The sequence below is a fragment of the Heptranchias perlo genome, unplaced genomic scaffold (assembly GCF_035084215.1).
Source record: "Heptranchias perlo isolate sHepPer1 unplaced genomic scaffold, sHepPer1.hap1 HAP1_SCAFFOLD_64, whole genome shotgun sequence".
In the NCBI taxonomy this organism is placed as follows: Eukaryota; Metazoa; Chordata; class Chondrichthyes; order Hexanchiformes; family Hexanchidae; genus Heptranchias; species Heptranchias perlo.
This window is the reverse complement of record NW_027139666.1, coordinates 758,890-781,837: the sequence shown is the minus strand read 5'-3', so window position 1 is coordinate 781,837 and position 22,948 is coordinate 758,890. Positions and strand designations below refer to the sequence as shown.

General features: G+C 42.8%; 1 protein-coding gene across 1 annotated transcript; it reads left to right on the top strand.

Annotated features, from left to right (window-relative positions):
- Positions 1-3,204: 3,204 nt before the first annotated feature.
- On the top strand, positions 3,205-6,598 carry LOC137317955 (probable G-protein coupled receptor 139). Its single transcript, XM_067980951.1, has 2 exons — positions 3,205-3,274; positions 5,664-6,598. The coding sequence occupies exons 1-2, from the start codon at positions 3,205-3,207 to the stop codon at positions 6,596-6,598; spliced, it is 1,005 nt and encodes a 334-aa protein (XP_067837052.1).
- Positions 6,599-22,948: the final 16,350 nt, after the last annotated feature.

Sequence of the window (22,948 nt, the reverse complement as noted above, 5' to 3'; positions counted from 1 at the left end):
AAAAACATTTTGAGGGCAAAAAGAAACCACGAAATTAAATTATCCAGGAATATTATAAAAAATAGTAAAGTATTCTACAGACACATAAATAACAAAAGAAATGTCTTGATAGGGTTCGGGCCACTAAACGATACACACGATAAAATAACAGGTAATGACAGGAAAATGGCAGCAATATTAAATAATGACTTTGCTTCAACATTTACCATTTAACATGGTGGGCATGACATTAGAAGAAGAGATTTAAAAAGATGTAAAGGTATTTAAGATAGAAAAGGGAGAGTTAATTGATAAACTAATCAAACTTAGAGAGGATAAAACCCAAGACTGGACAGATTGCATCCGAGCACACTAAAAGAAGTTCGGGAAGAGATAGCAGAGGCACTATTACATATGTATGTAAATTCATTGGAAGAGGGAACAGTGCCAGAGGACTGGGGGACAGCGAATGTGATCCCTATATTTGAAAAGGGAGATAGAACAAATCCAGGGAACTGTCGACCAAATAGTTTAACGTCGGTAGTAGGAAGGATAATGGAATCCTTACTCAAAGACATAATAGAGAAAAATCTGGAAACCGAAAATATAATAAATAATAGTCAGCGCGGATTTCAAAAGGGAAGGTCATGCTTGACCAACTTTATTGAATTCCTCGAATACGTAACAGAAAGTGTAACAAGGGTAATGTAGTAGATGTAATATATTTGGATTTTCAAAAGGCCTTCCATAAGGTACGGTGTCGTAGATTCATGACCAAGATCAGAGCATGTGGAGTCAGGGGACAGGCAGCAGAACGGCTACCAAACAGAAAACAGAGAGTCGGTGTTAAAGGTAATTAGTCAAACTGGCAAAAGGTGGGAAGTGGTGTTCCACAAGGATTGGCGGTGGGACCACTGTTGTTCACCATATGCATAAATGATTTAGACTCGGGAATCGGAAGTACTACTTCAGAATTTGCACAAGACACCAAATTGTGGGTGGGGGGTGGTTGTATAGTTAATACTGAGGAGGACTGCGACAAAGTGCGGGAAGACATTAATAAACTTGCATAATGAGCGGGTAAATGGCAAATGAATTTAACTATAGATAAGTGTGAGGTAATATATTTTGTAGGGATAATAGGGAACAATACACTCCTTGGAAAATAAGAGTGTAAACGGGGTAGACGGGCAGAGGGATTTAATGGTACAGATACGCACATACTAAAAGCAGCGATGCAGGTTAATAAGACCATAAAAAAGCAAACTTAGCACTGGGGTTCATTTCTAGGCAAATAAAATTGAAAAGCAGGGAAGTTATGCTGAACTTGTACAGAACATTGGTGAGAACAAACTTGAAGTGTTGCGAACAGTTCTGGTCTTCCCACACTATAAAACGTAGATAGAGGCGCGGGAGAAGGTGCAAAATCGATTTCCTGGGATTAAACCAGAAATGAGAGGTTATGCCTATCAGGAAAAATTGAGCAGGTGGCGGCTCTTTTATCTCGAAAAGAGAAGACTGAGAGGTGACCTGATAGAGGTCTTTAAGATTATGAAAGGGTTTGATAGGGTAGATGTAGTGAAAATGTTTCCACTTGTTGGGGAGTCCAGAACTAAGGGCCATAAATATAAAATAGTCACTAATAAATCCAATAAGGATTTCCGGAGAAACTTCTTCACCCAGAGAGTGGTGAGAATGTGGGACACAGAAACACATGAAGAAGTTGAGGCGACTAACACAGATGTCTTTAAGGCGAAGTTAGATGAAAACATGAGGGAGAAAGGAATCATAGAATGGCTACAGTATAGAAGGAGGCCACTCGGCCCACCTTGCGCATGCCGGCTCTATGTAAGAGCAATCCAGTTAGTCCCACTCCCCCGCTCTTTCCCTGTAGCCCTGCAAATATTTTCCTTTCAAGTATTTATCCAATTCCTTTTTGAAAGCCAAGATTGAATCTGCATCTACCACCCTTCGGGCAGCGCATTCTGGATCATTAATATTCGCTGTGTAAAAACGTTTTTCCTTGTGCTGCCCTTGGTTCTTTTGCCAATCACCTTAAATCTGTGAACTCTGGTTCTCGGTTCTTCCTCCATTGGAAACAATTCCTCTTTATTTACTTCATCTAAACCCTTCATGATTTTGAACACTTCTATCAAATCACCCCTTAACCTTCTCTGTTCTAAGGAGATCAACCCCAGCTTCCCCAGTCTGTCCACGAAACTAAAGTCCCTCATCCCTGGAGCCATTCTAGTAAATCCTTTCACCGCCCTCCCAAAGGCCTTCATGTCCTTCCTAAAGTTTGGTGCCCAGGTTTGGACACAATATTCCAGCTGTGGGCGAGCCAGTGTTTTATAAACCTTCAACATAACTGCCTTGCTTTTGTACCCTATTCCTCTATTTATTCAGCCCAAGATCCCGTATGCTTTTTGAACCGCTTTCTCAACCTGTCCTGCCACATTCAAAATTGTGTGCACATATACTCCCAGGTCTCTCTGTTCCTGCACCCACTTTAGAATTGTACCACTCAGTTTATTTTGCCTCTTCTCGTTCTTCCTGCCAAAATGTATTACTTTGTACTTTTCTGCGTTAAATCCCATCTGCCATCGAGGGATATGTTGATAGGGTTGGATGAAGAAGGATGGAAGGAGGCTCACTTGGAGCATAAAAGCCGGCATCGACCTGTTCGGCCAAATGGCCTGTTTCTGTGCTGAACATTGTTTGCAAGTCTTTGTAAATGGGGCTGTTTATCTGTCTCAAAATCGGGGCTGCTACAAAGGAAAGTGTTCATCCATGTCTTCACCAGAGTTACTGTAAATGAAGCTGTTCATCCGGAACAACACCAGGTCTACTGTAAATGGGTCTTTTAAATAATCTCAACACTTGCGCTCGTGTAAATGAGACTGTTCATCCAGCTCAACAGTTGGATTATAGGAAACAAACTTTGCAATTCTCCATTTGAGGAAATTTCAAAGAAATATAAAAGTATTTTTTTATCATATCCTCTAAATCACAACCTATTACACAATCATCACTGGAGCAAAGGCGGTTCATTAAATCTGTTTGTTCAGTGTAATGTAACTAATATCCCTGATCACACTCCCCAGGTGACTGTCTCCAAGGAGGTTCCTCTCGCGTATAAATAAAGATTCATCTGAATATGTCTCTACATTCGCACAGTCAGAGCCCTGTGCTTGTCAGAACAGACATTGGTGCTTTACATATGAAATGGGATACGCAGTAATTTTCCTGATAGAGTTCATTTACTATCCGATTCTTGCAGCCGTCGCTGTTCCCGGTAAGACGATGAAACGAGACAGTAATTGTTGACAATCAATGTCTAACTGTTCATGTGAATCTTTGCCTGTTCATTGGCATCAGTTCAGTGTAACGTGATTGTCTTGTTTTCTTGATGTGATTTCTTAATTGAAATGATAACCTTTCTGGAATTTTCACCAAAGGCAACGTTGAAGCAATAAACCCCTTCGATGTTTCCAGTAGAAACTCCTCCCGAGAGGATGCACTGACATCAGATCAGCAATAAGTTTGTGGTTTTGCCTGATGTTGTTAAGTGGGTTAAGTGAGTAACGCGGGCATTTGTAACATCATTTACTGTTTACATTTGGCTTCACAGGGGAATCTCTCTTGTTTGGTTGGCCTTTAATCCAGCTCCGATTATAGTTGTGGTTAGTTTAAATGGAAGGGAGAATCTGGCGGTTTCTGTTACCGGCGTGTGATCCAACCCGCCAGAATTTCCTTTCTGCACTTTGCACAAGGGGTGTTTAACACCCAGGCGGTAAGGCCAAACCCTTCCCCATTGTTAACAAACCACGTATGCAGATGCAACGCTCACTACTCTGCGAAACGTTCGATTTAGTTGCATCTAATGACTGAATTATCAAGCGGAAATCTCCAGGTACCTTTGCCATCACCGGCCCTTTGTACACATGCCGTTGATGGAAAGATAGCGGGGTAAATTTCGACTTTATGCGATGGTGCGAACTCAATGACAATCCATAACTGGACAGGACGAGAGTGCGTAGTCCGTGTTATACGACCATAATCCGTGTTGCACAAAGAAACCAACAGGGCGAGAATACGCGAGAGTACGCACTCCGTGTTGGACAAATCATAAACCAGCAGGGCGAGAGTGCGCACTCCGTGTTGTGCAGAGAATAAAACAACAGTGTGAGAGTGCACACTCCGTGTTGTGCAGAGAATAAACCAGCAGGGCGAGAGTGCACACTCCGTGTTGTGCAGAGTATAAACCAACAGGGCGAGAGTGCACACTCCGTGTTGTGCAGAGAATAAACCAACAGGGCGAGAGTGCACACTCCGTGTTGTGCAGAGAATAAACCAACAGGACGAGAGTGCACACTCCGTATTGTGAAGAGAATAAACCAACAGTGTGAGAGTGCACACTCCGTGTTGTGCAGAGAATAAACCAACAGGACGAGAGTGCACACTCCGTATTGTGCAGAGAATAAACCAACAGGACGAGAGTGCACACTCCGTATTGTGCAGAGAATAAACCAACAGGACGAGAGTGCACACTCCGTATTGTGCAGAGAATAAACCAACAGTGTGAGAGTGCACACTCCGTGTTGTGCAGAGAATAAACCAACAGGGCGAGAGTGCACACTCCGTGTTGTGCAGAGAATAAACCAACAGGGCGAGAGTGCACACTCCGTGTTGTGCAGAGAATAAACCAACAGGGCGAGAGTGCACACTCCGTGTTGTGCAGAGAATAAACCAACAGGGCGAGAGTGCACACTCCGTGTTGTGCAGAGAATAAACCAACAGGACGAGAGTGCACACTCCGTATTGTGCAGAGAATAAACCAACAGTGTGAGAGTGCACACTCCGTGTTGTGCAGAGAATAAACCAACAGGACGAGAGTGCACACTCCGTATTGTGCAGAGAATAAACCAACAGGACGAGAGTGCACACTCCGTATTGTGCAGAGAATAAACCAACAGGACGAGAGTGCACACTCCGTATTGTGCAGAGAATAAACCAACAGTGTGAGAGTGCACACTCCGTGTTGTGCAGAGAATAAACCAACAGGGCGAGAGTGCACACTCCGTGTTGTGCAGAGAATAAACCAACAGGGCGAGAGTGCACACTCCGTGTTGTGCAGAGAATAAACCAACAGGACGAGAGTGCACACTCCGTATTGTGCAGAGAATAAACCAACAGTGTGAGAGTGCACACTCCGTGTTGTGCAGAGAATAAACCAACAGTGTGAGAGTGCACACTCCGTGTTGTGCAGAGAATAAACCAACAGTGTGAGAGTGCACACTCCGTGTTGTGCAGAGAATAAACCAACAGGTGGAAGCTGATTTGCAGGTAGTTTGATTTGATGACCATGGAACAAGGTAAACTGGCCTCTGTGTGCATCAGACACCCGCAGCCGTCAGAAATACGCCAGCCTTTTTTACCTCAGCACCTTAGTCTCTAACATATCCCAATAACTTTCTGTGAATTTTAATTCATGCTGTATCTTCGGTTCCTCCATCGGTCACAGATGTCCCTTTCCCTCCAATAAATAGCTCTTTAAATGACCAATTGCATTTCGTTTGGAACCAGGAAACTGATTTTTTTTAGTACTTTCTCAATTGACCTCTTTGTTAAAATATGTTTTGGGAGAGCCCTGAGCTAAATTCTACTTTTCCCATTTCTTACAGTTAATTTGGTGGCGATTGTGATCCTGTCCCGAGGAAAGTGCGGTCTCTCCAAATGTATCACTCGTTACCTGGTGGCCATGGCAGCGGCCGATCTAATGGTGGTGATCATCGATGTGTTATTACATCGGATTAATAGCATGTATTTTCTAGTTAGTTTCCTGCTTCTGACTCCGGTGTGTACTCTAAACCTTGTCGTGTACATTGTAGCTGTGGACTGTTCTGTCTGGTTTACTGTCGCCTTTACTTTTGATCGCTTTATAGTCATTTGCTGTCAGAAGTTAGAACCAAAATATTGCACCGAGAAAACAGCGACGGTGGTTATCGCCACCATGTTTGTGGTGAGCTGTGTGAGGAGCGTTCCCTTTTACTATTTAATGGAACCTTTATTTACAATTGACAACGTCCCATGGCATTGTATTCCGACAGCTGAATATTTCACCTCGCCCTTATGGAAAGCATACGAGTGGATCGACAGTTTTATAACACCTGTATTACCAATCCTTTTCATTTTGTTGTTCAATGCACTGACCGTCAGACATATTATATCGGCAAATAGAGTCCGCAGGGGCCTCCGGAGTAATAGTGAGAATCAGAATGATCCAGAAGTGAAGAATCGGAGAAAATCCATGATTTTGCTTTTCACGATTTCCGCCAATTTCGTACTATTGTGGATAACCTATCTGGTGCATTCGGTAAACTGGCCAGTGATAAACTTTTATTACACAGACAAATATTTAAGTAACCCGATATATATCACACAACAAGTTGGATTTATGCTGCAGCTTCTCAGCTCCTGCACCAACACGTGTATCTATGGACTGACACAGAGGAAATTCAGAGAGGAGCTGAAGACTGGGGTGAAATATCTGTTCACACTGAATGGGAAATTATGTCAAACACAAACAGTTGGTATGGATCTGGAGCGGGCTTTGTAGCTTTACAAATTACTTCCTTTTATATTCTTTAAACCTTTGTGGGCAGGTAAAGGACAAAAAGGAGATTAACAATCTTCAAAGATATTTTGGCCAATTGTGTATAATGGCCGAAATATTGAAGGAGCATTTTAATGTGGGTAAATTAAAAATAAAACATTTAGTAACAAATAGCTTGTGTATAACATGCAATTTTCTGATATTAATTTGGCTACTGGATTTGTGGAGTTGGAGCAACCGCACACTACCGTAATATATACAATTAACTCGCTATAAAGGAGTGACAACACCAAATATCATGTTCCCCACTCTCAGAATAACCTCGGGCGAGTGAATCACGATCTTCAATCCAATTTAGGGTTGGATCAGCCATGCAAACTATTGCTCTGCAGAAAAAAATCAAACAATTAAAAAGAAAGGTAAAATTGCAGAAAAAGAGTTTTCTCACTGCAGAGTCCAAAATGGAGACAACGTTTTGGGAAACTCCTGCTCACCGACGATACTTTACTCTCTCTCTCCCCGATGGAATCTCTATGTATGCTCCAGATTCGCTCCCTCAAGTCTAAAGGACGGATACTTGAGCACATCTTCCGCACAGTTGGTTCATTCATAGATCACCAGACCTTGCTGGAGCACATCAAGCGTTTCCAGGCCTCCCTTTCCTCTAACCGCCCACTTCTCCAGGGTCATCCTGGAGAGAAAGGATAACCACCGGCTTCGTTTCTCCACCATCGGCCTTTCCCTTAAACCACTCTCCCTTCGCCCTCCCCTCCAACACAATACGTGAGCACTAAGATTGAGACCATCAGTTCAGCTGTTTCTGCTGCTTCTCACCTTTCTCTTATCCGCCAATCCAAACCTACCCCAGACCCCCCTGGACTGGACCTGAATCGAAGTCTTGGACCAATTTCTCCAATTTCGCCTCATTCACCAGACGAACCTCCTGATCATATGACCTCATTTCCACTAGACTACTGACTACCCTTCCTGGCCCTCGTGATAGCTGATATTGGAAAGGTTGCCCTCTCCTCAGGTATTTTCCCGTCCCTTCCAAGCCCGTCCGTAGAAGCTCCTCCTTAAAATCTATCTTCAAATCCTCACCTGGAGCCTCCGTTTCCTCTCCAAAGCCCTTGAACATGTTGTTGCCTCCCAAATCCGTTCCCTTCTTTCTGACAACTCCATGTTTTGACAAGTCTCCAATCCCTGCGCGATACTGAAACAGTCCTAAACAAAGTCAAAAATGCAGCCTCTGTGACAGTGACCATGGTGCATTTTCCCTCCTCGTCCTCCTCAGTGTTTCTGCCGCCTTTAACACGGGTGACCACGCCATCGTCCTCCAATGCCTCTGTTCCGTTGTCCAACTCAATGGCACTGCCCTCGCTTCGTTCTACTCCCAACTGTCCAATAGTAGCCTTACCGTTTCCCCAGGCCCCCCTCCACCTTTTCTTTCTCATCGACATGCTTCCCCCTAAAGATAATATCAGAACACATGGGGCAGCTTCAACATGCCTGCTGACAACCATCAGCTCTACCTCTCCATCATCGCACTCCCGATACTGCCACAGTATCATAGTATCACAGCGAGCACAGAACAGAAGGAGGCCATTCTACCCATCGTCCTTGTGCCTGTTCTTTGAAAGTGCTATCCAATTAGTTCGGTCATCCAGTATTCGATGAGACCTAATTTCCTCCAGTCAGACATTGGGAAGTCCGAAGCCGCCGCCTTCAGTCTTTACCACTAACTCTGTGCACTTGCCACGAATTGCATTCCCCTCCCTAGCCTTTGTCTCAGGCTGACCCAGACTTTTCGCAACCTGGGCTTTCTGTTCAACACCAAGGTGAATTTCAGACCTCATACCATCCCCATCACAAAGACCAGCTACTTCCATAACACCAACGACCTTTGTTTGTGCCTCGTCCCACCTGCTGTTGAAAATCCTTATCCATGGATTTATCATCTCTAGATTCGACTATTCCAATGTTCTCCTGCACGACCTTCCATGCTCCCACCTTAATAAACTTCAGCTACGGTAAAACTCTGCTGCCCATATCCTATCCCTCCAAGTATCCCTGACACGTCACACGTGTTCTTGTTGAACGACATTGGGTCCCAGTCCTCCAACACCTCCAATTTAAAGTTCTCATCCTTGTGTTTAGATTCCTCCATAGGCTCACCTCTCAGTAACGTCACCTAGCCTTACAACGCCTTTCCCTGGGAACTCTCCTTTCCTCTAACTCTTTTCTGCCCATCCCCAACCCTTTGTCCCACCATTGGCGTCGGTACCTTCAGCCGCCGAGGTTCCGTGCTCTGTAGTTTCCCATTTGCGTTCTTCAAACTCTCCGCCTCCCTCTGCTCCTCTAAAACCTTCATTAATGGCCATGTCTGAACCAAGCTTCTTCTCCATTGGCTGAGGAAGCATTTATTTCTGATTTCGCCTCTCTTTCTACGTGAGAGGCGCTATACAAATGCATGCTGTTGTTGTTGTGCTCGTTGTAACACCTATGTCCAAAAAGGAAGACGTGGAAATCTCTCGAACTGGAGACCACTCACCCGAACATTGGGAGTGGGCAATCTGTTGTGGATACGCTCCAGGGAATATAATACGGGATAAAATTAATACTCATCAGGCAGTACATGACTCAGTTACAGGAAACCATGGATAATTTATAAACGGCAAGCGATGTTGCTCAAATTAGACACTTCTTTAAAAAAATAACAGACTCTACTGTGAAGGAAAATACAGTCGGTGTTGTGCATGTTGATTTTCTAAAGGTTTTTTGATAAGGAGCGAGAACGGGTCACATAAAGCTGGAAGCTTGAAAACGAATTTGGTTAAGGATAGGCCACATAAAAAATAATTAATACCTAGTTTTCAGACTGGAATGACAGATATCAGAGGGCGCACGAAGTCACAGTGGGTCGCAGTGGGGCCACAGTGGGTAACAGTGGGGTCACGGTGTCCGGTGCTGCTCCCAAAACACAAATGAGCTGGAGTTTTATATCGGACACGTTGTCAGAATTGACACGTGATAACAATGGACTGTCGCTAACTGTGAGCCAGAGTGTAAGAGACTTCAGGAGGTTACAGATATTTTAGTAGATTGGGCAGATAGAAAAGGGAGAAAATGCATTGCGGAAAAAAATGAAAGGGATTGAGCAGCTGAAAGACTTGGACGTTCAGATATATAAAAAGTGGGTGGAAGAGAGAAAGAGTTTTTTTTTATTCATTCATGGGATGTGGGCGTCGCTGGCGAGGCCGGCATTTATTGCCCATCCCTAATTGCCCCTTGAGAAGGTGGTGGTGAGCCGCCTTCTTGAACCGCTGCATTCCGTGTGGTGAAGGTTCTCCCACAGTGCTGTTAGGAAGGGAGTTAGATAGAGAAACTTCCATTTATACAGCACTTCACGTCTTCAGAAGCTGCCGAAGCTCCTCACAGCCAATGAACTACTTTTAAACTCTCGTCACTATTGTTTATGGAGGCAAGAATGGAGAGTCAATTTATGCACAACGAGGTCCCACAAACTGCAATGAGATGAACGGCCAGTTAAACTGGAGCTGTTCATGGGGCATAAATGTTGGTCACTTTAAGCTGATACAAAGGTTAAAAAGGCTTTAGTTATGAACACAGCCTGGAGAACCTGGAACTCTTGAGTTCAGATTCCAAGAAGTTTCAGGGCAAATCTAACTGATGTATTAAAATGATGAAGGCTTTTGATAAAATAACTCGGCAAAAATATTGGCACGGGTTGGTGAACTGATAACTCGAGTCCACACGCCTAATATCATTGCTGAAAGAATGAAGATGCGGTGAAACCTGACCCCCAAACCCTTTAATGCGACATTTTACCGAAAGTCTGATGTAATTTAACGTATTTCTTCTCGGGTAAAGTCCAGAACATTCACAATTCGAATTAATTTCCTCTTCAGGATTCCACTTGGAAATTCCTATACTCGTTTGTTCGTTCTACTGTTGAAATACATAGAAGTTACAACACAGAAACAGAGTATTTGGCCCAATCAGGCCGTGCTGGCGTTCATCCCCACCAGAGCAAATATTTCTAATCACACTTCCCCATGCTAGTCCCATATCCCTTCAAATAAATTTCCTTCATCCACATATCAAATCTGATCTTGAATGTTGACCTTGTTTCGTCTTCAAACATTGTGAATGTAATTAATCTTACTTATCCACTGTGTAACCTTAAATAAACTAGTCCAGCCCACTGAACTGGAAAGAGCTAATTTTATTCACCAGTTAAAACTCAAATGCACTACTAATTAAGGGAAATGATATAAGGCAATCGCAATGCCTAAGCATAAAAATTACTACAATTACTAGTAATAATATAACACAACAATAGATTTAGAACAATGCAACATTAAGGGCTGTGGTAGAAGAAGCTGATCAGCCTTCCTCCTGTCAGCACCCACATCACGGATTGTCTTGAGAATTCTGTCTAACTGGGATCTACGGCTGTTCTGATATTGGGTTCGTGTTCCAATCTCTAACCCCTTCGACTCCTATAGTGAACTTGCACGGCACCATTATATTGTTCCCAATTCTTATCTTGTACATGTACTGAGTCTGGAGATATAATTCTTATAGCAGACCGTGACGCTGATAACACCCCTTTTCCCATGAAAGCAACAATTCTGCAGTTTTGCAAACTTTGTTTAGTTTAGTTGATAGTATAATAAATCGAGGCATAGCAGGGCAGCTCAGACGCATCGAACACATGGCCTGTGCCATTTGGGAACTCCAGGACGCTTCCCGTGTCCTGGACAACCAAAGGTGCAAGAAGTGTCGTCAGCCCGAGGAGCTCGAGCTCCGGGTTTCGGAGCTTAAGCAGCAGCTGGCGTCACTGCAGTGTATCCGTGAGGCTGAGAGTTAACATGTTTCAGGAGGTGGTCACCCCACAACTTAAGAGAGTGCAGATAGAGAGGGACTGGGTGACCGCCAGACAGATAAAGAGGACTAGGCAGGTAGTGCAGGAGTCCCCTGAGGGCATCTCGCTATCTAACTAGTATTCAGTTCTGAATACTAGTGAGATGGAGGGTTCCTCTGGGGAGTGCAGCCAGAGTCAATTCCACAGCACCATGTGCGGCTCAGCTGTACGGGTGTGCAGAAAGGTCAGGAGAGCGAGAGTGATAGAGGATTCTCTAGATAGGGGAGCAGACAGGCGTTTCTGCGGCCACAGTCGAAATTCCAGGATGGTATGTTGACTCTTGGTGCCAGGGTCATGGATGTCACTGAGCAGCCGCAGATCATTCTGGAGGGGGAGGGTAAACATCCAGAGGTCGTGGTCCATATCAGTACCAGCGACATAGGTAGAAAGAGGGATGAGGTCCTGCTGGCAGAGTTTAAGGAGTTAAGAAACAGATTAAGAAGCAGGTCCTCAAAGGTGGTAATCTCCGAATTACTCCCGGTGCCACGTGTTAGTGAATATAGAAATAGAAGGAAAGAGCAGACGAATGCGTGGCTGGAAAAATGGTACAGGACGGAGGGCTTTAGATTGCTGAGGCATTTAAGCCGGTTGTGGGGAGGTGGGACCTGTACAAGCCGGACAGGTTGCGCCAAAACATGGCCAGGACCAATATCCTCGTGAGGAGGTTTGCTAGTGCTGTTGGGAAGGGTCTAATCTAGCTTGGCAGATGGATGGGAACCTGAGCATGGGTTCAGGAGGGAGAGAAGCGGAGCTGGAAATGGAAGGCTGAAAATTAGTAAGTGAGTTTGGAAGGCAGAGGAAACAAAGGTTAGAAACTAGACAACAAAACGTTTGGCAGTGCTTAATGATATATACCTCAATGCATGGAGTGCAGTGAATAAGGCAGATGAGCTGAGGACACAGGTGGACACGTGGAAGTACGATATATTAGCTATTATTGAAACATGGCTTTAGCAGGGGCAGGAATGGCAGCTCAACATTCCTGGTTACAGGGCTTTCCGACGAGATAGAGAGCGGGATAAAAAGGAGGGGGCAATATTGCTTAAAGTAACAATTACGGCTGTGAGGAGGAGTGATATGTTAGAAGGATCATCAAATGAAGCCATATTGGGTTGTGCTAAAGAACGAAAAATGGGCAGTCACGCTTATGGGAGTGTATTATAGACCTCCAAACAGTCAGAGGGAGATAGAAGACCAAATATTTAGGCGAATTTCTGAGAAATGTAAAAACAATTGGGCAGTAATTGCAGGGGATTTCAACTACCCGAATATTAACTGGGATACAATCAGTGCAATAGGTTGAGGGGGCGCAGAATTCTTAAATTGCATTCAGGAGATCTTTCATAGTCAGGACATTGCAAGCCCAACAAGGGAGGGGGCAGTTCTGGATTTAGTTTTAGGGAATGAAGCTGGGGAGGTGGAAGGAGCATCAGTGGGAGGGCACATTGGTGGTAGTGATCATAACTCAGTTAGATTTAGCATAGTTATGGAAAAGAACGAAGATGGAGCAGGAGTTAAAGTTCTCAATTAGGGAAAGGCCAATTTTACTAAGCTGAGAAGTGATTTAGCAAAAGTGGACTGGAAACAGTTACTTGAAGGTAAATCAGTGTCAGAGCAGTGGGAGACATTCAAGGGGGAGATTCAAGGGATTCAGAGTAAACATGTTCCCACAAAGTAAAAGGGTGGCACTCCCAAATCTAGAGGCCCCTGGATGTGAAGGAGCATACAGGGTAAGATAAGGCAAAAAAGCGAAACTTATGTAAAACTCCGAGAACTCAATACTGCCGAAAGCCTAGAGGAATACAGAAAGTGCAGGGGTGAAAATAAAAAGGAAATTAGGAAAGCAACGAGAGAGCATGAAAAAATACCGGCGAGTAAAATTAAGGAAAACCCAAAAATGTTTTATAAATACGTAAGGAAGAAGAGGATAACTAAGGAAAGAGTAGGGCCTATTTGAGACCAAAAAGATCACCCATGTGTGGAGGCGGAAGATGTGGGTATGGTTCTTAATGAATAATTTGCGTCTGTCTTCAGAAAAGAGGGGGACGATGCAGAGATTGTAGTTAAGGAGGAGTAGTGTGAAATACTGAATGGGATAAACATAGTGAGAGAGGCAGTATTAAGGGGTTTAGCATCTTTGAAAAGTAGATAAATCGGCAGTCCCAGATGAAATGTATCCCAGGCTGTTAAGAGAAGCAAGGGAGGACATAGTGGAGGCTCTGACCATCATTTTCCAATCCTTCCTGGCTACAGGCGTGGTGCCGGAGGATTGGAGGACTGCTAATGTTGTACCATTGTTTAAAAATGGAGCGAGGGATAGACCGAGTAATTATCGGCCAGTCAGTCTAACCTCGGGGGTGGGCAATTTATTGAAATCAATTCTGAGGGAGAGCATTAATCGCCATTTAGAAAGACACGGGTCAACCAAGGACACTCAGCATGGATTTGTTAAGGGAAAGTCGTGACTGACTAACTTGGTTGAATTTATTGAGGAGGTAACAAGGAGTGTCGATTAGGGTAACCCGTTTGATGTGGTGTACATGCATTTTAGCAAGGCTTTTGACGAGGTCCCACATGGCAGATTGTTCAAAAAAGAATAAGCCCATGGGATCCAAGGGAAAGTGACTGGCTGGATTCACAATAGGGTCAGTGGCAGGAAGCAAAGAGTAATGGTTAACGGGTATTTTTGTTACTGGAAGGCTGTTTCCAGGGCGTTCCACAAGGCTCAATGCTAGTGATGAACTGGATTCTTTTACCCCTCAGTCTGGTTCAGCAAACACTGAGTCGAATACACCTTTAAAGTTCAACACTGTTTTATTAGCTGCAGCGGACTTATTCTATAGTATCGATTTGAACTCTTCACAGAGTCTGGTCGATACTCAGGGAAAGGCCAAATTTCATACAAAAATTCATGCAGTTATACCTTTACAGAGAAGGGAGGGACATGATTAACAAGGGGTTAAAACCAATCATAAGCAAAGCCTGGGCATACCATGCTATGTGACAGAATGGCCGACCACTCACAGGTGGTACATGTACGTGCGTACACCGATGTTTCAACACAGAAAAAGGAGGCATCTTATCTTAGCTTGGTATGTTTTTGGCCTTGTCTAGCATAGAGTGACTATTCATTATGCAGCTCCATAAGGACCCTTACACCAGACTCCCACACCTAATCAGGGTTACTCCCTTGGTTAACACAAAGCAGGCTTTAGTATAAAGAACCAATCATGCAGACAGTTGGCCTGAAGAGAGGCCCATTGTTAATTCTAAAAGCAAGCAGGCTTCTAATTAACCCTAGCTTAACTATACTGTTACTTTGCTATGGAGGTATTTCGCTATTCTACGGAAAGCTTACGACGTAGGCATTTTCATTAGAGGGGGCACCACGTAGGCATTCTCATCTCCCCCCCCCCCTTTTATCATTCCATGATAACCAATCTCTGCTTATCCAGCGGTTCTGCCTGGGGAGAGCCTCATGCTCGGTCACATTCATTTTATTCAATCTATTAAATTCTTCATCCACATCATACTTTGCTACATCGTCTGTCTCCTTTTTGTCACATACTTTAGTCTGTCTTACAACTATCATCCTTGGGGCATCCTGACCCATATTGGACATCATAGCACAGCAACATTTAAGTAAGCAATAACCTATAAGAATTATAACAACAATTATGACTAGTCCCTGAACTAGCGAAGGCCCAATAGAACTCAGACATGTTTCATCAATACACGTTTGTACTCTTATCTCTTCTCAGGAACAGACTCCTTCTAAACATTTCTCAAGTAAGCTGCGAATGTCCTTGGTCAGCTAAACCTATTCATGTTAGTTTGAAAATGGCTAACATAGTCAAATATCCCATGGTGCTTTATATTTTGTTTCCAGCCTAACTGGACTGAATGGTACCTTTCAGTGACTTGGGGCCCTCCCCTTTATATCCCTTAATTCAAATGTTATCCCTACAATATCCTCTTAGATGCTGTACCTCATCTTAACCAGATTCCCTTCGTGTTGGCCACCAGTCCGGGTGGAAGACAGGCAGAGCATCTGATAATCCTATCAAACTATGATTGTCTTCCCTTTTACATGCACCTTACCCCAGCGGGTGCTGCTCCCGGTACCATTAGGATGTTTTCTTAGTTGTAACCACAGAGACAATGGGGACATTCTCACCCAGGCTCTGTTTTATAACCTTTGCCAAACCCTTCATCCTCTGCTTACATTATTACATGCAATGAAAATCAAGAAGCACATTACAACAAATTGCACTACGACTAATACATATGAAATTAATCTAATCCAAAAATGGATCTGTATATTCAGTCCCAAATTCCAGAGGTCACCTCACCAAGTGGTGACTTTAATTTGGTCAATGTCATGCTTAATGTTTTTATTGTCCTGTTGTAGGTTATAATAAACCTTCTGGGAGAGGCGTATCTCCATTCACAATGCTTTCAAGTATTTAGGCAACAGGGGTGTCAGATACCCAAATGTGACCTGATATTCTTTTAAGTCCTTTTTGACATTCTCAGAAACTTGTAAGGTGGTGAGGTTATGCCGGTGTATCTCTACCAGTTCCTCGGGTCCAATCCGAACCGGGACTTCAGAAATGGAGTAGAATTCTGGACATAAAATTTCACAAGTTAGATTGGCATATTTAAATGTTTTCAAATTAGTTGTAACACAGTATTCGGCCTCTCCGGCATATGCCACTTGGTTTTAGATCCGGCTCTAGGGCCTCCTTGGTACAGTTAATATCCCGATTGGTACCAGTATTGTTAAACCCACACTGTGCTTCTGGGCTGTGTCCAAAACTATGTGGACATACAGTGACCGCATGTCTTGTAACACATCCCTTTAATTTTGTTCCAGCCAATCAGCTTGAATATATGTCCTCCAGTTCTTGAACCCTCTGCTAGGGGAAACAGGTACTTCCTGTCTACTTTATCTGGGCCCCTCATAATTTTGTAATTTTGTATCCATCGTGCGGATATCTTCTAAATATTGTTTCTCTCAATTTCCCTGTTAACTGATGGGAACCTAACCCTGAATTTTGGAAATCCAAATTACTATTTCCCTCTTTACTTTAATTTCAGTCCTTCTGATTGGTACCAGTGTTTCCTGACTGTTTCATTAATTAGTCGGTTTCTCTATGGACCATGTGTCAGTGCCTTGTTTAAAAGGATTTCTCACTCGCCTAGACCACATTACCCATTTCATGTTGTGCTGTTGTCAAGTAACTGAGCCTGTCTGAGACTCATTCTTCAGTGTATCTTCTTCATGTATTTCCGCTTACTAGCAGCATATCATAGGAATGAGCTTAGTGTTCTTGGATATTAACTTTCTGCTGGCCAGTCTCTTCTTCCCTCATGGTATTTCCGAACGTGTTTTCCATGGCACACATCATATGTCCTGTAGGATTCAGTCCTGTAAAAGCAACTGGTTTGTTTAAAGAGTGGTTGCACAAGCTCACCAGGCCATAGGCCTTTGTAATCATGTTCTTCATCCTGGTCTCCGTTTCAGATGATGGCACCATACATTTGTATCTTTTATGTCCACTGTAGCCATTCTTAGGTTTTCAGGTCATCTTATCAAAAAGATCAGGGGTGTCTAGAGTGCTTATCTCCCCCTGCATGGTCCCGATGTCAGGGTAGTGGCCAGGCTATTGAGTGTAGCTTTCTCATTGTTCATTATAGGCAAGGACACAAATATCTCCACGAGAAAGCTATCAATTTACTATCCTCAACTACACTTTCCTGACTTCCACTAGATTGTACATTTATGCCAGATTGATATTTTATCATGCCCAATTCAATGACTTTAGAGAAATTCCCATTTGGTGTAATTTTTCTGTTTCTTTACTTTAATTCTCAATCACTTCCTCTCATCCAATTTTACATAACCCGTTATATTATCTATCATGAGCCCTGGAGGAACGTTACTGTCCGGTATAATATTTACAGTCCGGTCCAATATCCCAAAAGTTATTTATTTTACGTAATTTCTTGTTGAACCGCTTTTCATTTCCCAAAATATCCCACTACATTGTGCCCGAGTCCCTTCTATCATTTCACAATTATCCCAACTTGAGAGCAGTATTGTTGGACTGACAGGACTTGTCAATGTAAAATCTTCTTCCCTCTCGAAAAGAATTCTTCCTTGATACACAGCATTCAATAGGAACCATTTAGACTGGACTTCTTTTATTTTAAAATATAATTTGATTATCCCCTTAAATTACAAGTAAAACTTTTCCTTTCTCGAGGGCTTGAATAGCAACACGTATAAATTTTTCTTATCAATTCCAATTTCAGAAACAAATTATGTCCAGGCTTTGTGGTTTTATAGTAGAGATGAAGAGCTCGTAATTACTTTTGGATGTAACTCCCATATCTCCCCACCTCGAGCACTCTGTCTCGGAAGACAATAAATGGGTTAAAACAAAACAGATCAAATGTTTTCAAAAGAAGAGAATCAGGTTGATATCACCACGCTGTGACATTTGGGATCTGCTGATGGCTGCAGCTAAAGTCTTAAATCTTTAACACCACTGGATCGTTTCCTGCACCAAATTTCTCCAGCAAAGCTTGCACCGTAACTTTGTAACTACTCTGGGTAATCCTGCACCATCAACACTCACGTGGTCTCAAAACAACCCAGGGTCACCTGTTTTAAAAGAAACACAGAAAATCCATTGCGGCTCTTCATGAGAGCCCAATGGGTTAATTTAGTGAATGTCAAATTATCATCTATTATTTATTTTGACCAAAGGAATAATCCAGAAAATAAAACAGGAGAGAGAAATTGCCTAGTCCCTCTTTCTCTCTCTCTCTCTGTGGAGCACGCAGCCTGTCTGAAATAAACACTGTCTCTCCCACATACAGATGTACTTAAGACTGCGGACTGGAATTCCCAACTCCAAATCCTAATCTCTGTGCTTTCAAGATGTCGGAATCAATGGTGTTAACAACTGAGGCATCCGTATTAAAGGCAGTTGCTATATCATTTATCACAGATCTTTACGTCGCCATATTTGTCTATCTCTTTTACAATGTCCACTCCATTCCATGTCTCGCTTTGTTTTAACACTTGAGTTAGGAGGTGTTGATATAATTGTTGAATTTTCTTAGCATTCTCAATGCGAGTTATATAACTTGTCAGGGAAGGTCTCCCCTCTATGGTCAGATTTTGAATTGGAGCTACTATTAGTTTCAAATAAAATTGAATAGCCCCAGAACTTGTCGAACTTCCTTATCATACTGTGGCGGGGTAAAACTGATAGGCGTTTAGTACCCTGTGTCAGTACATAGCTCAAGTAATGGACTTCCAATTGTCCAACCTATGCTTTCTTTTCATACGATTTGTTTTACATTCCTTTCTTATCAATTTTTTCTCACTGTAGCATTGTCTGTGTGGAAACTTATATCTCAGTGAATTGTAGCCTTTGGCATTTCCGAGTAGTTGGGTCAATTTTAATAATATAACCTATACCAATTGTTACCCCATGTTCACCTGTGTTCGAGGCAAGCCTCAGACAGTTCTCAACCGACGGGGTCATTTCTATCTGTTTGAACTGCTCTTGGCATGACAGTCTGGCTTCTTGGGATGGAAGGGGTTAACATTAACTGGCTCTCTCGTGTAACAGTAATTCGATACATCTCCCTCTGAGATCAAGTCTCCAAATCCCACCTTCAAATTTTCTGTTCACACAGGTTTGACTGATTTTTTTTCACATTTGTGGATTGCTTCACACCATATTTTTGTGCACTATTTTTGAGATTTATTTTAATCACAGTGTTTAATCAATCTCAATGGCACAAAATGCTTCGAAGGTCAGTTTAATTTATAACTAGAGATCATCCTGCATCTGTAACTTGTAATTCTTTAAATCTGCACTTTGTCTTTTCTTTTACCATTAAACCTCATTTTGTCTTGGTGAATTGAAAACAGATGTCGATGTCCTTGGAAGGGGTTAAACTCTTTTAACAAACCGACGGAGTCAGATATCAGATTCACGCAGCGTTCTCAGCATATGTCAACGTAATTTTCACATAATTTTTTTTTTTTTAAATTCATACCGGGAAATAACATCTCCCATCGTACATTTTATTTTATAGTTAGTCTACGTAAATTTTATAATTTGCTGTCCAATTCACTTTTTTTTTCACATACTTTTAGTGGGTTTGATTATAATCAACTCTCCAAGCTGTTCCAGCTTTCCGACTTTTCCTATCACGGTGATACCAGATAGCTTTTTTTATCTGTCCCGTTAATTTTTCAAACCTCTTTTTAAACCACAGCCAATCACAAGATAAAAATTCAAAATGCCAATTTTTTGTTGAAGATCCCATGTCTGGAATTTAACATGCTCACATTTTATAAGAACCAGAATTTAATAGGTCACTTAACCTCAATAACTCCAATTTTAATTCAGCAGTATTAGAAATAAACACAAGACAAAACAGATACATTACACAAAAGAAGAAAACACGTAAGACGCAGTAAGAAGGGGGCATGGCCCACCACACCGACAAAAAAAACACTGATCAGGACAGGCTTTTTAAAGGATCAGTACACTGAAATAACAGAACCTTTCTTTTTTGGGTCTCTCTCTTTTAAACATTTTTCTAGTCACTTAATTCTATCCATATTAAATGTACCGTCTTTGGGAAAGGGATATTTCTTAGTTTTGGTCAATTTTGGACCAAACTATCAACTCGTCAGTTGTTTCTTTCCCAAAGTTTCTATACATGTAAGCAGCAGGTGTTCCCTTTGGAGGGATTTTGCTAGCGTTGGCGCCCATGGCTTATAGTTTATGCAATCCTCCACACTGTAATTACACAACAATCAAGGCCTATCTTAACCATCACAATTCTATACTTGATAATTCAGCTGATTGGACAAGACATCATGTGATCTCTACACCCACTTTAACCAGCTCAGGCTAGGTGTGTGAGAGAACCGTCTGCACTTAGTTGAATCAGCTGACTTACGCAAGATTTTTTTTGACAGTACTCTCTCCATGAAGCAATTAGTTCTTTGGCTGTGGTGCCTCTGTTATTTTCCAAATTAATTCCTGAGCCTTTTTGGAGGCATCTAAGTTTTTAGTTCCTCCCAATGGCCATTGACCATTCCCCAGTCTTTTTATTCAGTCCCCCTGACAATTGTCTAAAGTGTTTTGCCTTGTCCGGATATTTTTCACACAAAGTCTGTAAGGCATTACCCGGTTCCGCAGTGATATCCAGACAATTACCCATTTTATTTCCCTTTTCCTTATTCTTAGTCAACTAGTTAACACAAGCGTATTATCGCCACTCAGTCGCTTTCTGGATTTATGAGGGTCCTGACACCTTGTGCTTCACAATCCTAAGTGCCTTTGGTGCCTCTACGCCCACTTCAGGGTCCTGACCTTCGCGTGGGGGATCTCCCCTCTTAACAACCGGTCTAAGGCTGCGCGTTTGAGACAGGCACTTCCTTCTGTAGTCGATCAGCACAAGCAATCAGTTCCTGTTTATACCCACTCACCAAGGATTCGAAGTTCAGGTTTATACCCAATCACCAGGGACTCGAACCCTAACTCTCAGTGATATTTGATCACTGACCGATTCGGAGTTCCTGTTTATACTCAATCACCAGGGACTCGAACCCTAACTCACAGTGATATTTGATCACTGACCGACCGTATTCGAAGATTCCTGTTTATATTCAATCACCAGGAACTTGAACCCTGACCCTCAGAAATATAACAGGGACTCGAACCCCGACTTCTACTGCAGGGACTCGAACCCCGACTTCTAATGCAGGGACTCGAACCAGGAGTTCTCCTCCTCAGTACGCCGACTGAGCCTCAGTGATCCAATCACTGACCTAACTTTAATTACTCGCTCAGCACGTACGCTGACCCTCAGTGATGTATAATCACTGACCTACTTCTGTGCATTCGCCAGACTGACCTGAATCTCGTAAGGCCATCACTCGAGTATTAACGATTGGACGACTCGTCGTCAGACTGACGGATTGGAGGAAAACCGACGTAGTAAATTAAGACTACTTACATCGGGGCGCCATTTCCTTCCGTGTCTGAGACAATCCGCCTCTTACTTCGTGAACCCTCGGTGACTGACCGTTGAGATCCCGGACGAGCCCCCAAATGATGAACTGGATTCTTTTACCCCTCAGTCAGGTTCAGCAAACACTGAGTCGAATACACCTTTAAAGTTCAACACTATTTTATTAGCTGCAGCGGACTTATTCTATAGTATCGATTTGAACTCTTCACAGAGTTTGGTCGACACTCAGAGCAAGGCCAAATTTCATACAAAAATTCATGCAGTTATACCTTTACAGAGAAGAGAGGGACATGATTAACAAGGGGTTAAAACCAATCATAAGCAAAGCCTGGGCATACCATGCTATGTGACAGAATGGCCGACCACTCACAGGTGGTATATGTACGTGCGTACACCGATGTTTCAACACAGAAAAAGGAGGCATCTTATCTTAGCTTGGTATGTTTTTGGCCTTGTCTAGCATAGAGTGACTATTCATTATGCAGCTGCATAAAGATCCTTACACCAGACTCCCACACCTTGTCAGGGTTATTCCCTTGGTTAACACAAAGCAGGCTTTAGCATAAAGAACTAATCTTGCAGACAGATGGCCTGAAGAGAGGCCCATTGTTAATTCTAAAAGCAAGCAGGCTTCTAATTAACCCTTGCTTAACTACACTGTTACTTTGCTATGGAGGCATTTCACTATTCTACTGAAAGCTTACCACGTAGGCATTTTCATTAGAGGGGGCACCACGTAGGCATTCTCACTCGGTCCCTTGTTTTTTCTGGTATATATTAATGATTTGGACTGGAATGTGGGACGCTTGATCAAGAAGTTGGCAGATGATACAAAAATGGGCCGTGTGGTTGATGGTGAGGAGGAAATCTGTAAACTGCAGGAAGATTTAAATACAGGACAAAATCCTGCTGTGTCTGTCCAGGGGCTGATGTTTGGGAACTATTTTAGTGTCTGTGAATCAAGTCGCAGTCACCCAAAACGAGTTGGCCAGTCCCCAACTCCACAGAAACAATCTATGCGTGTCTTGCAGTGAGCGATGGTAGGGTCGTGATGAGCAGAGCTCGCTTTCCCGCAGTTTATTTGGGCTCTATTCCCTACCATCGCGATATAATACCACTCCGAGTTTAAAATCGAATTTGATGCAGTCCGGAATCCGTTTTATGTCATAAACGGATATAATTGATAGTGAAATGTTTTCAACGTTTCTTTATTTTCCCTACAAAAGGAATAGAGGAAAAAATTACTGGAAATAGTGGGTAACCAATGGCCTAATGAGAATGAGGAAAACAAATGACATGTTAGCCTTTGTTGCAAGGAAGTTGGAGAATAA

What these genes read in the sequence shown, in the direction of transcription:
- LOC137317955 (XM_067980951.1), top strand. Translation starts at nt 3,205, where the DNA reads ATGGGATACGCAGTAATTTTCCTGATAGAGTTCATTTACTATCCGATT. An exon ending in TGCAGCCGTCGCTGTTCCCG is followed by an intron (nt 3,275 to 5,663) that starts GTAAGACGATGA and finishes CATTTCTTACAG; the next exon opens with TTAATTTGGTGGCGATTGTG.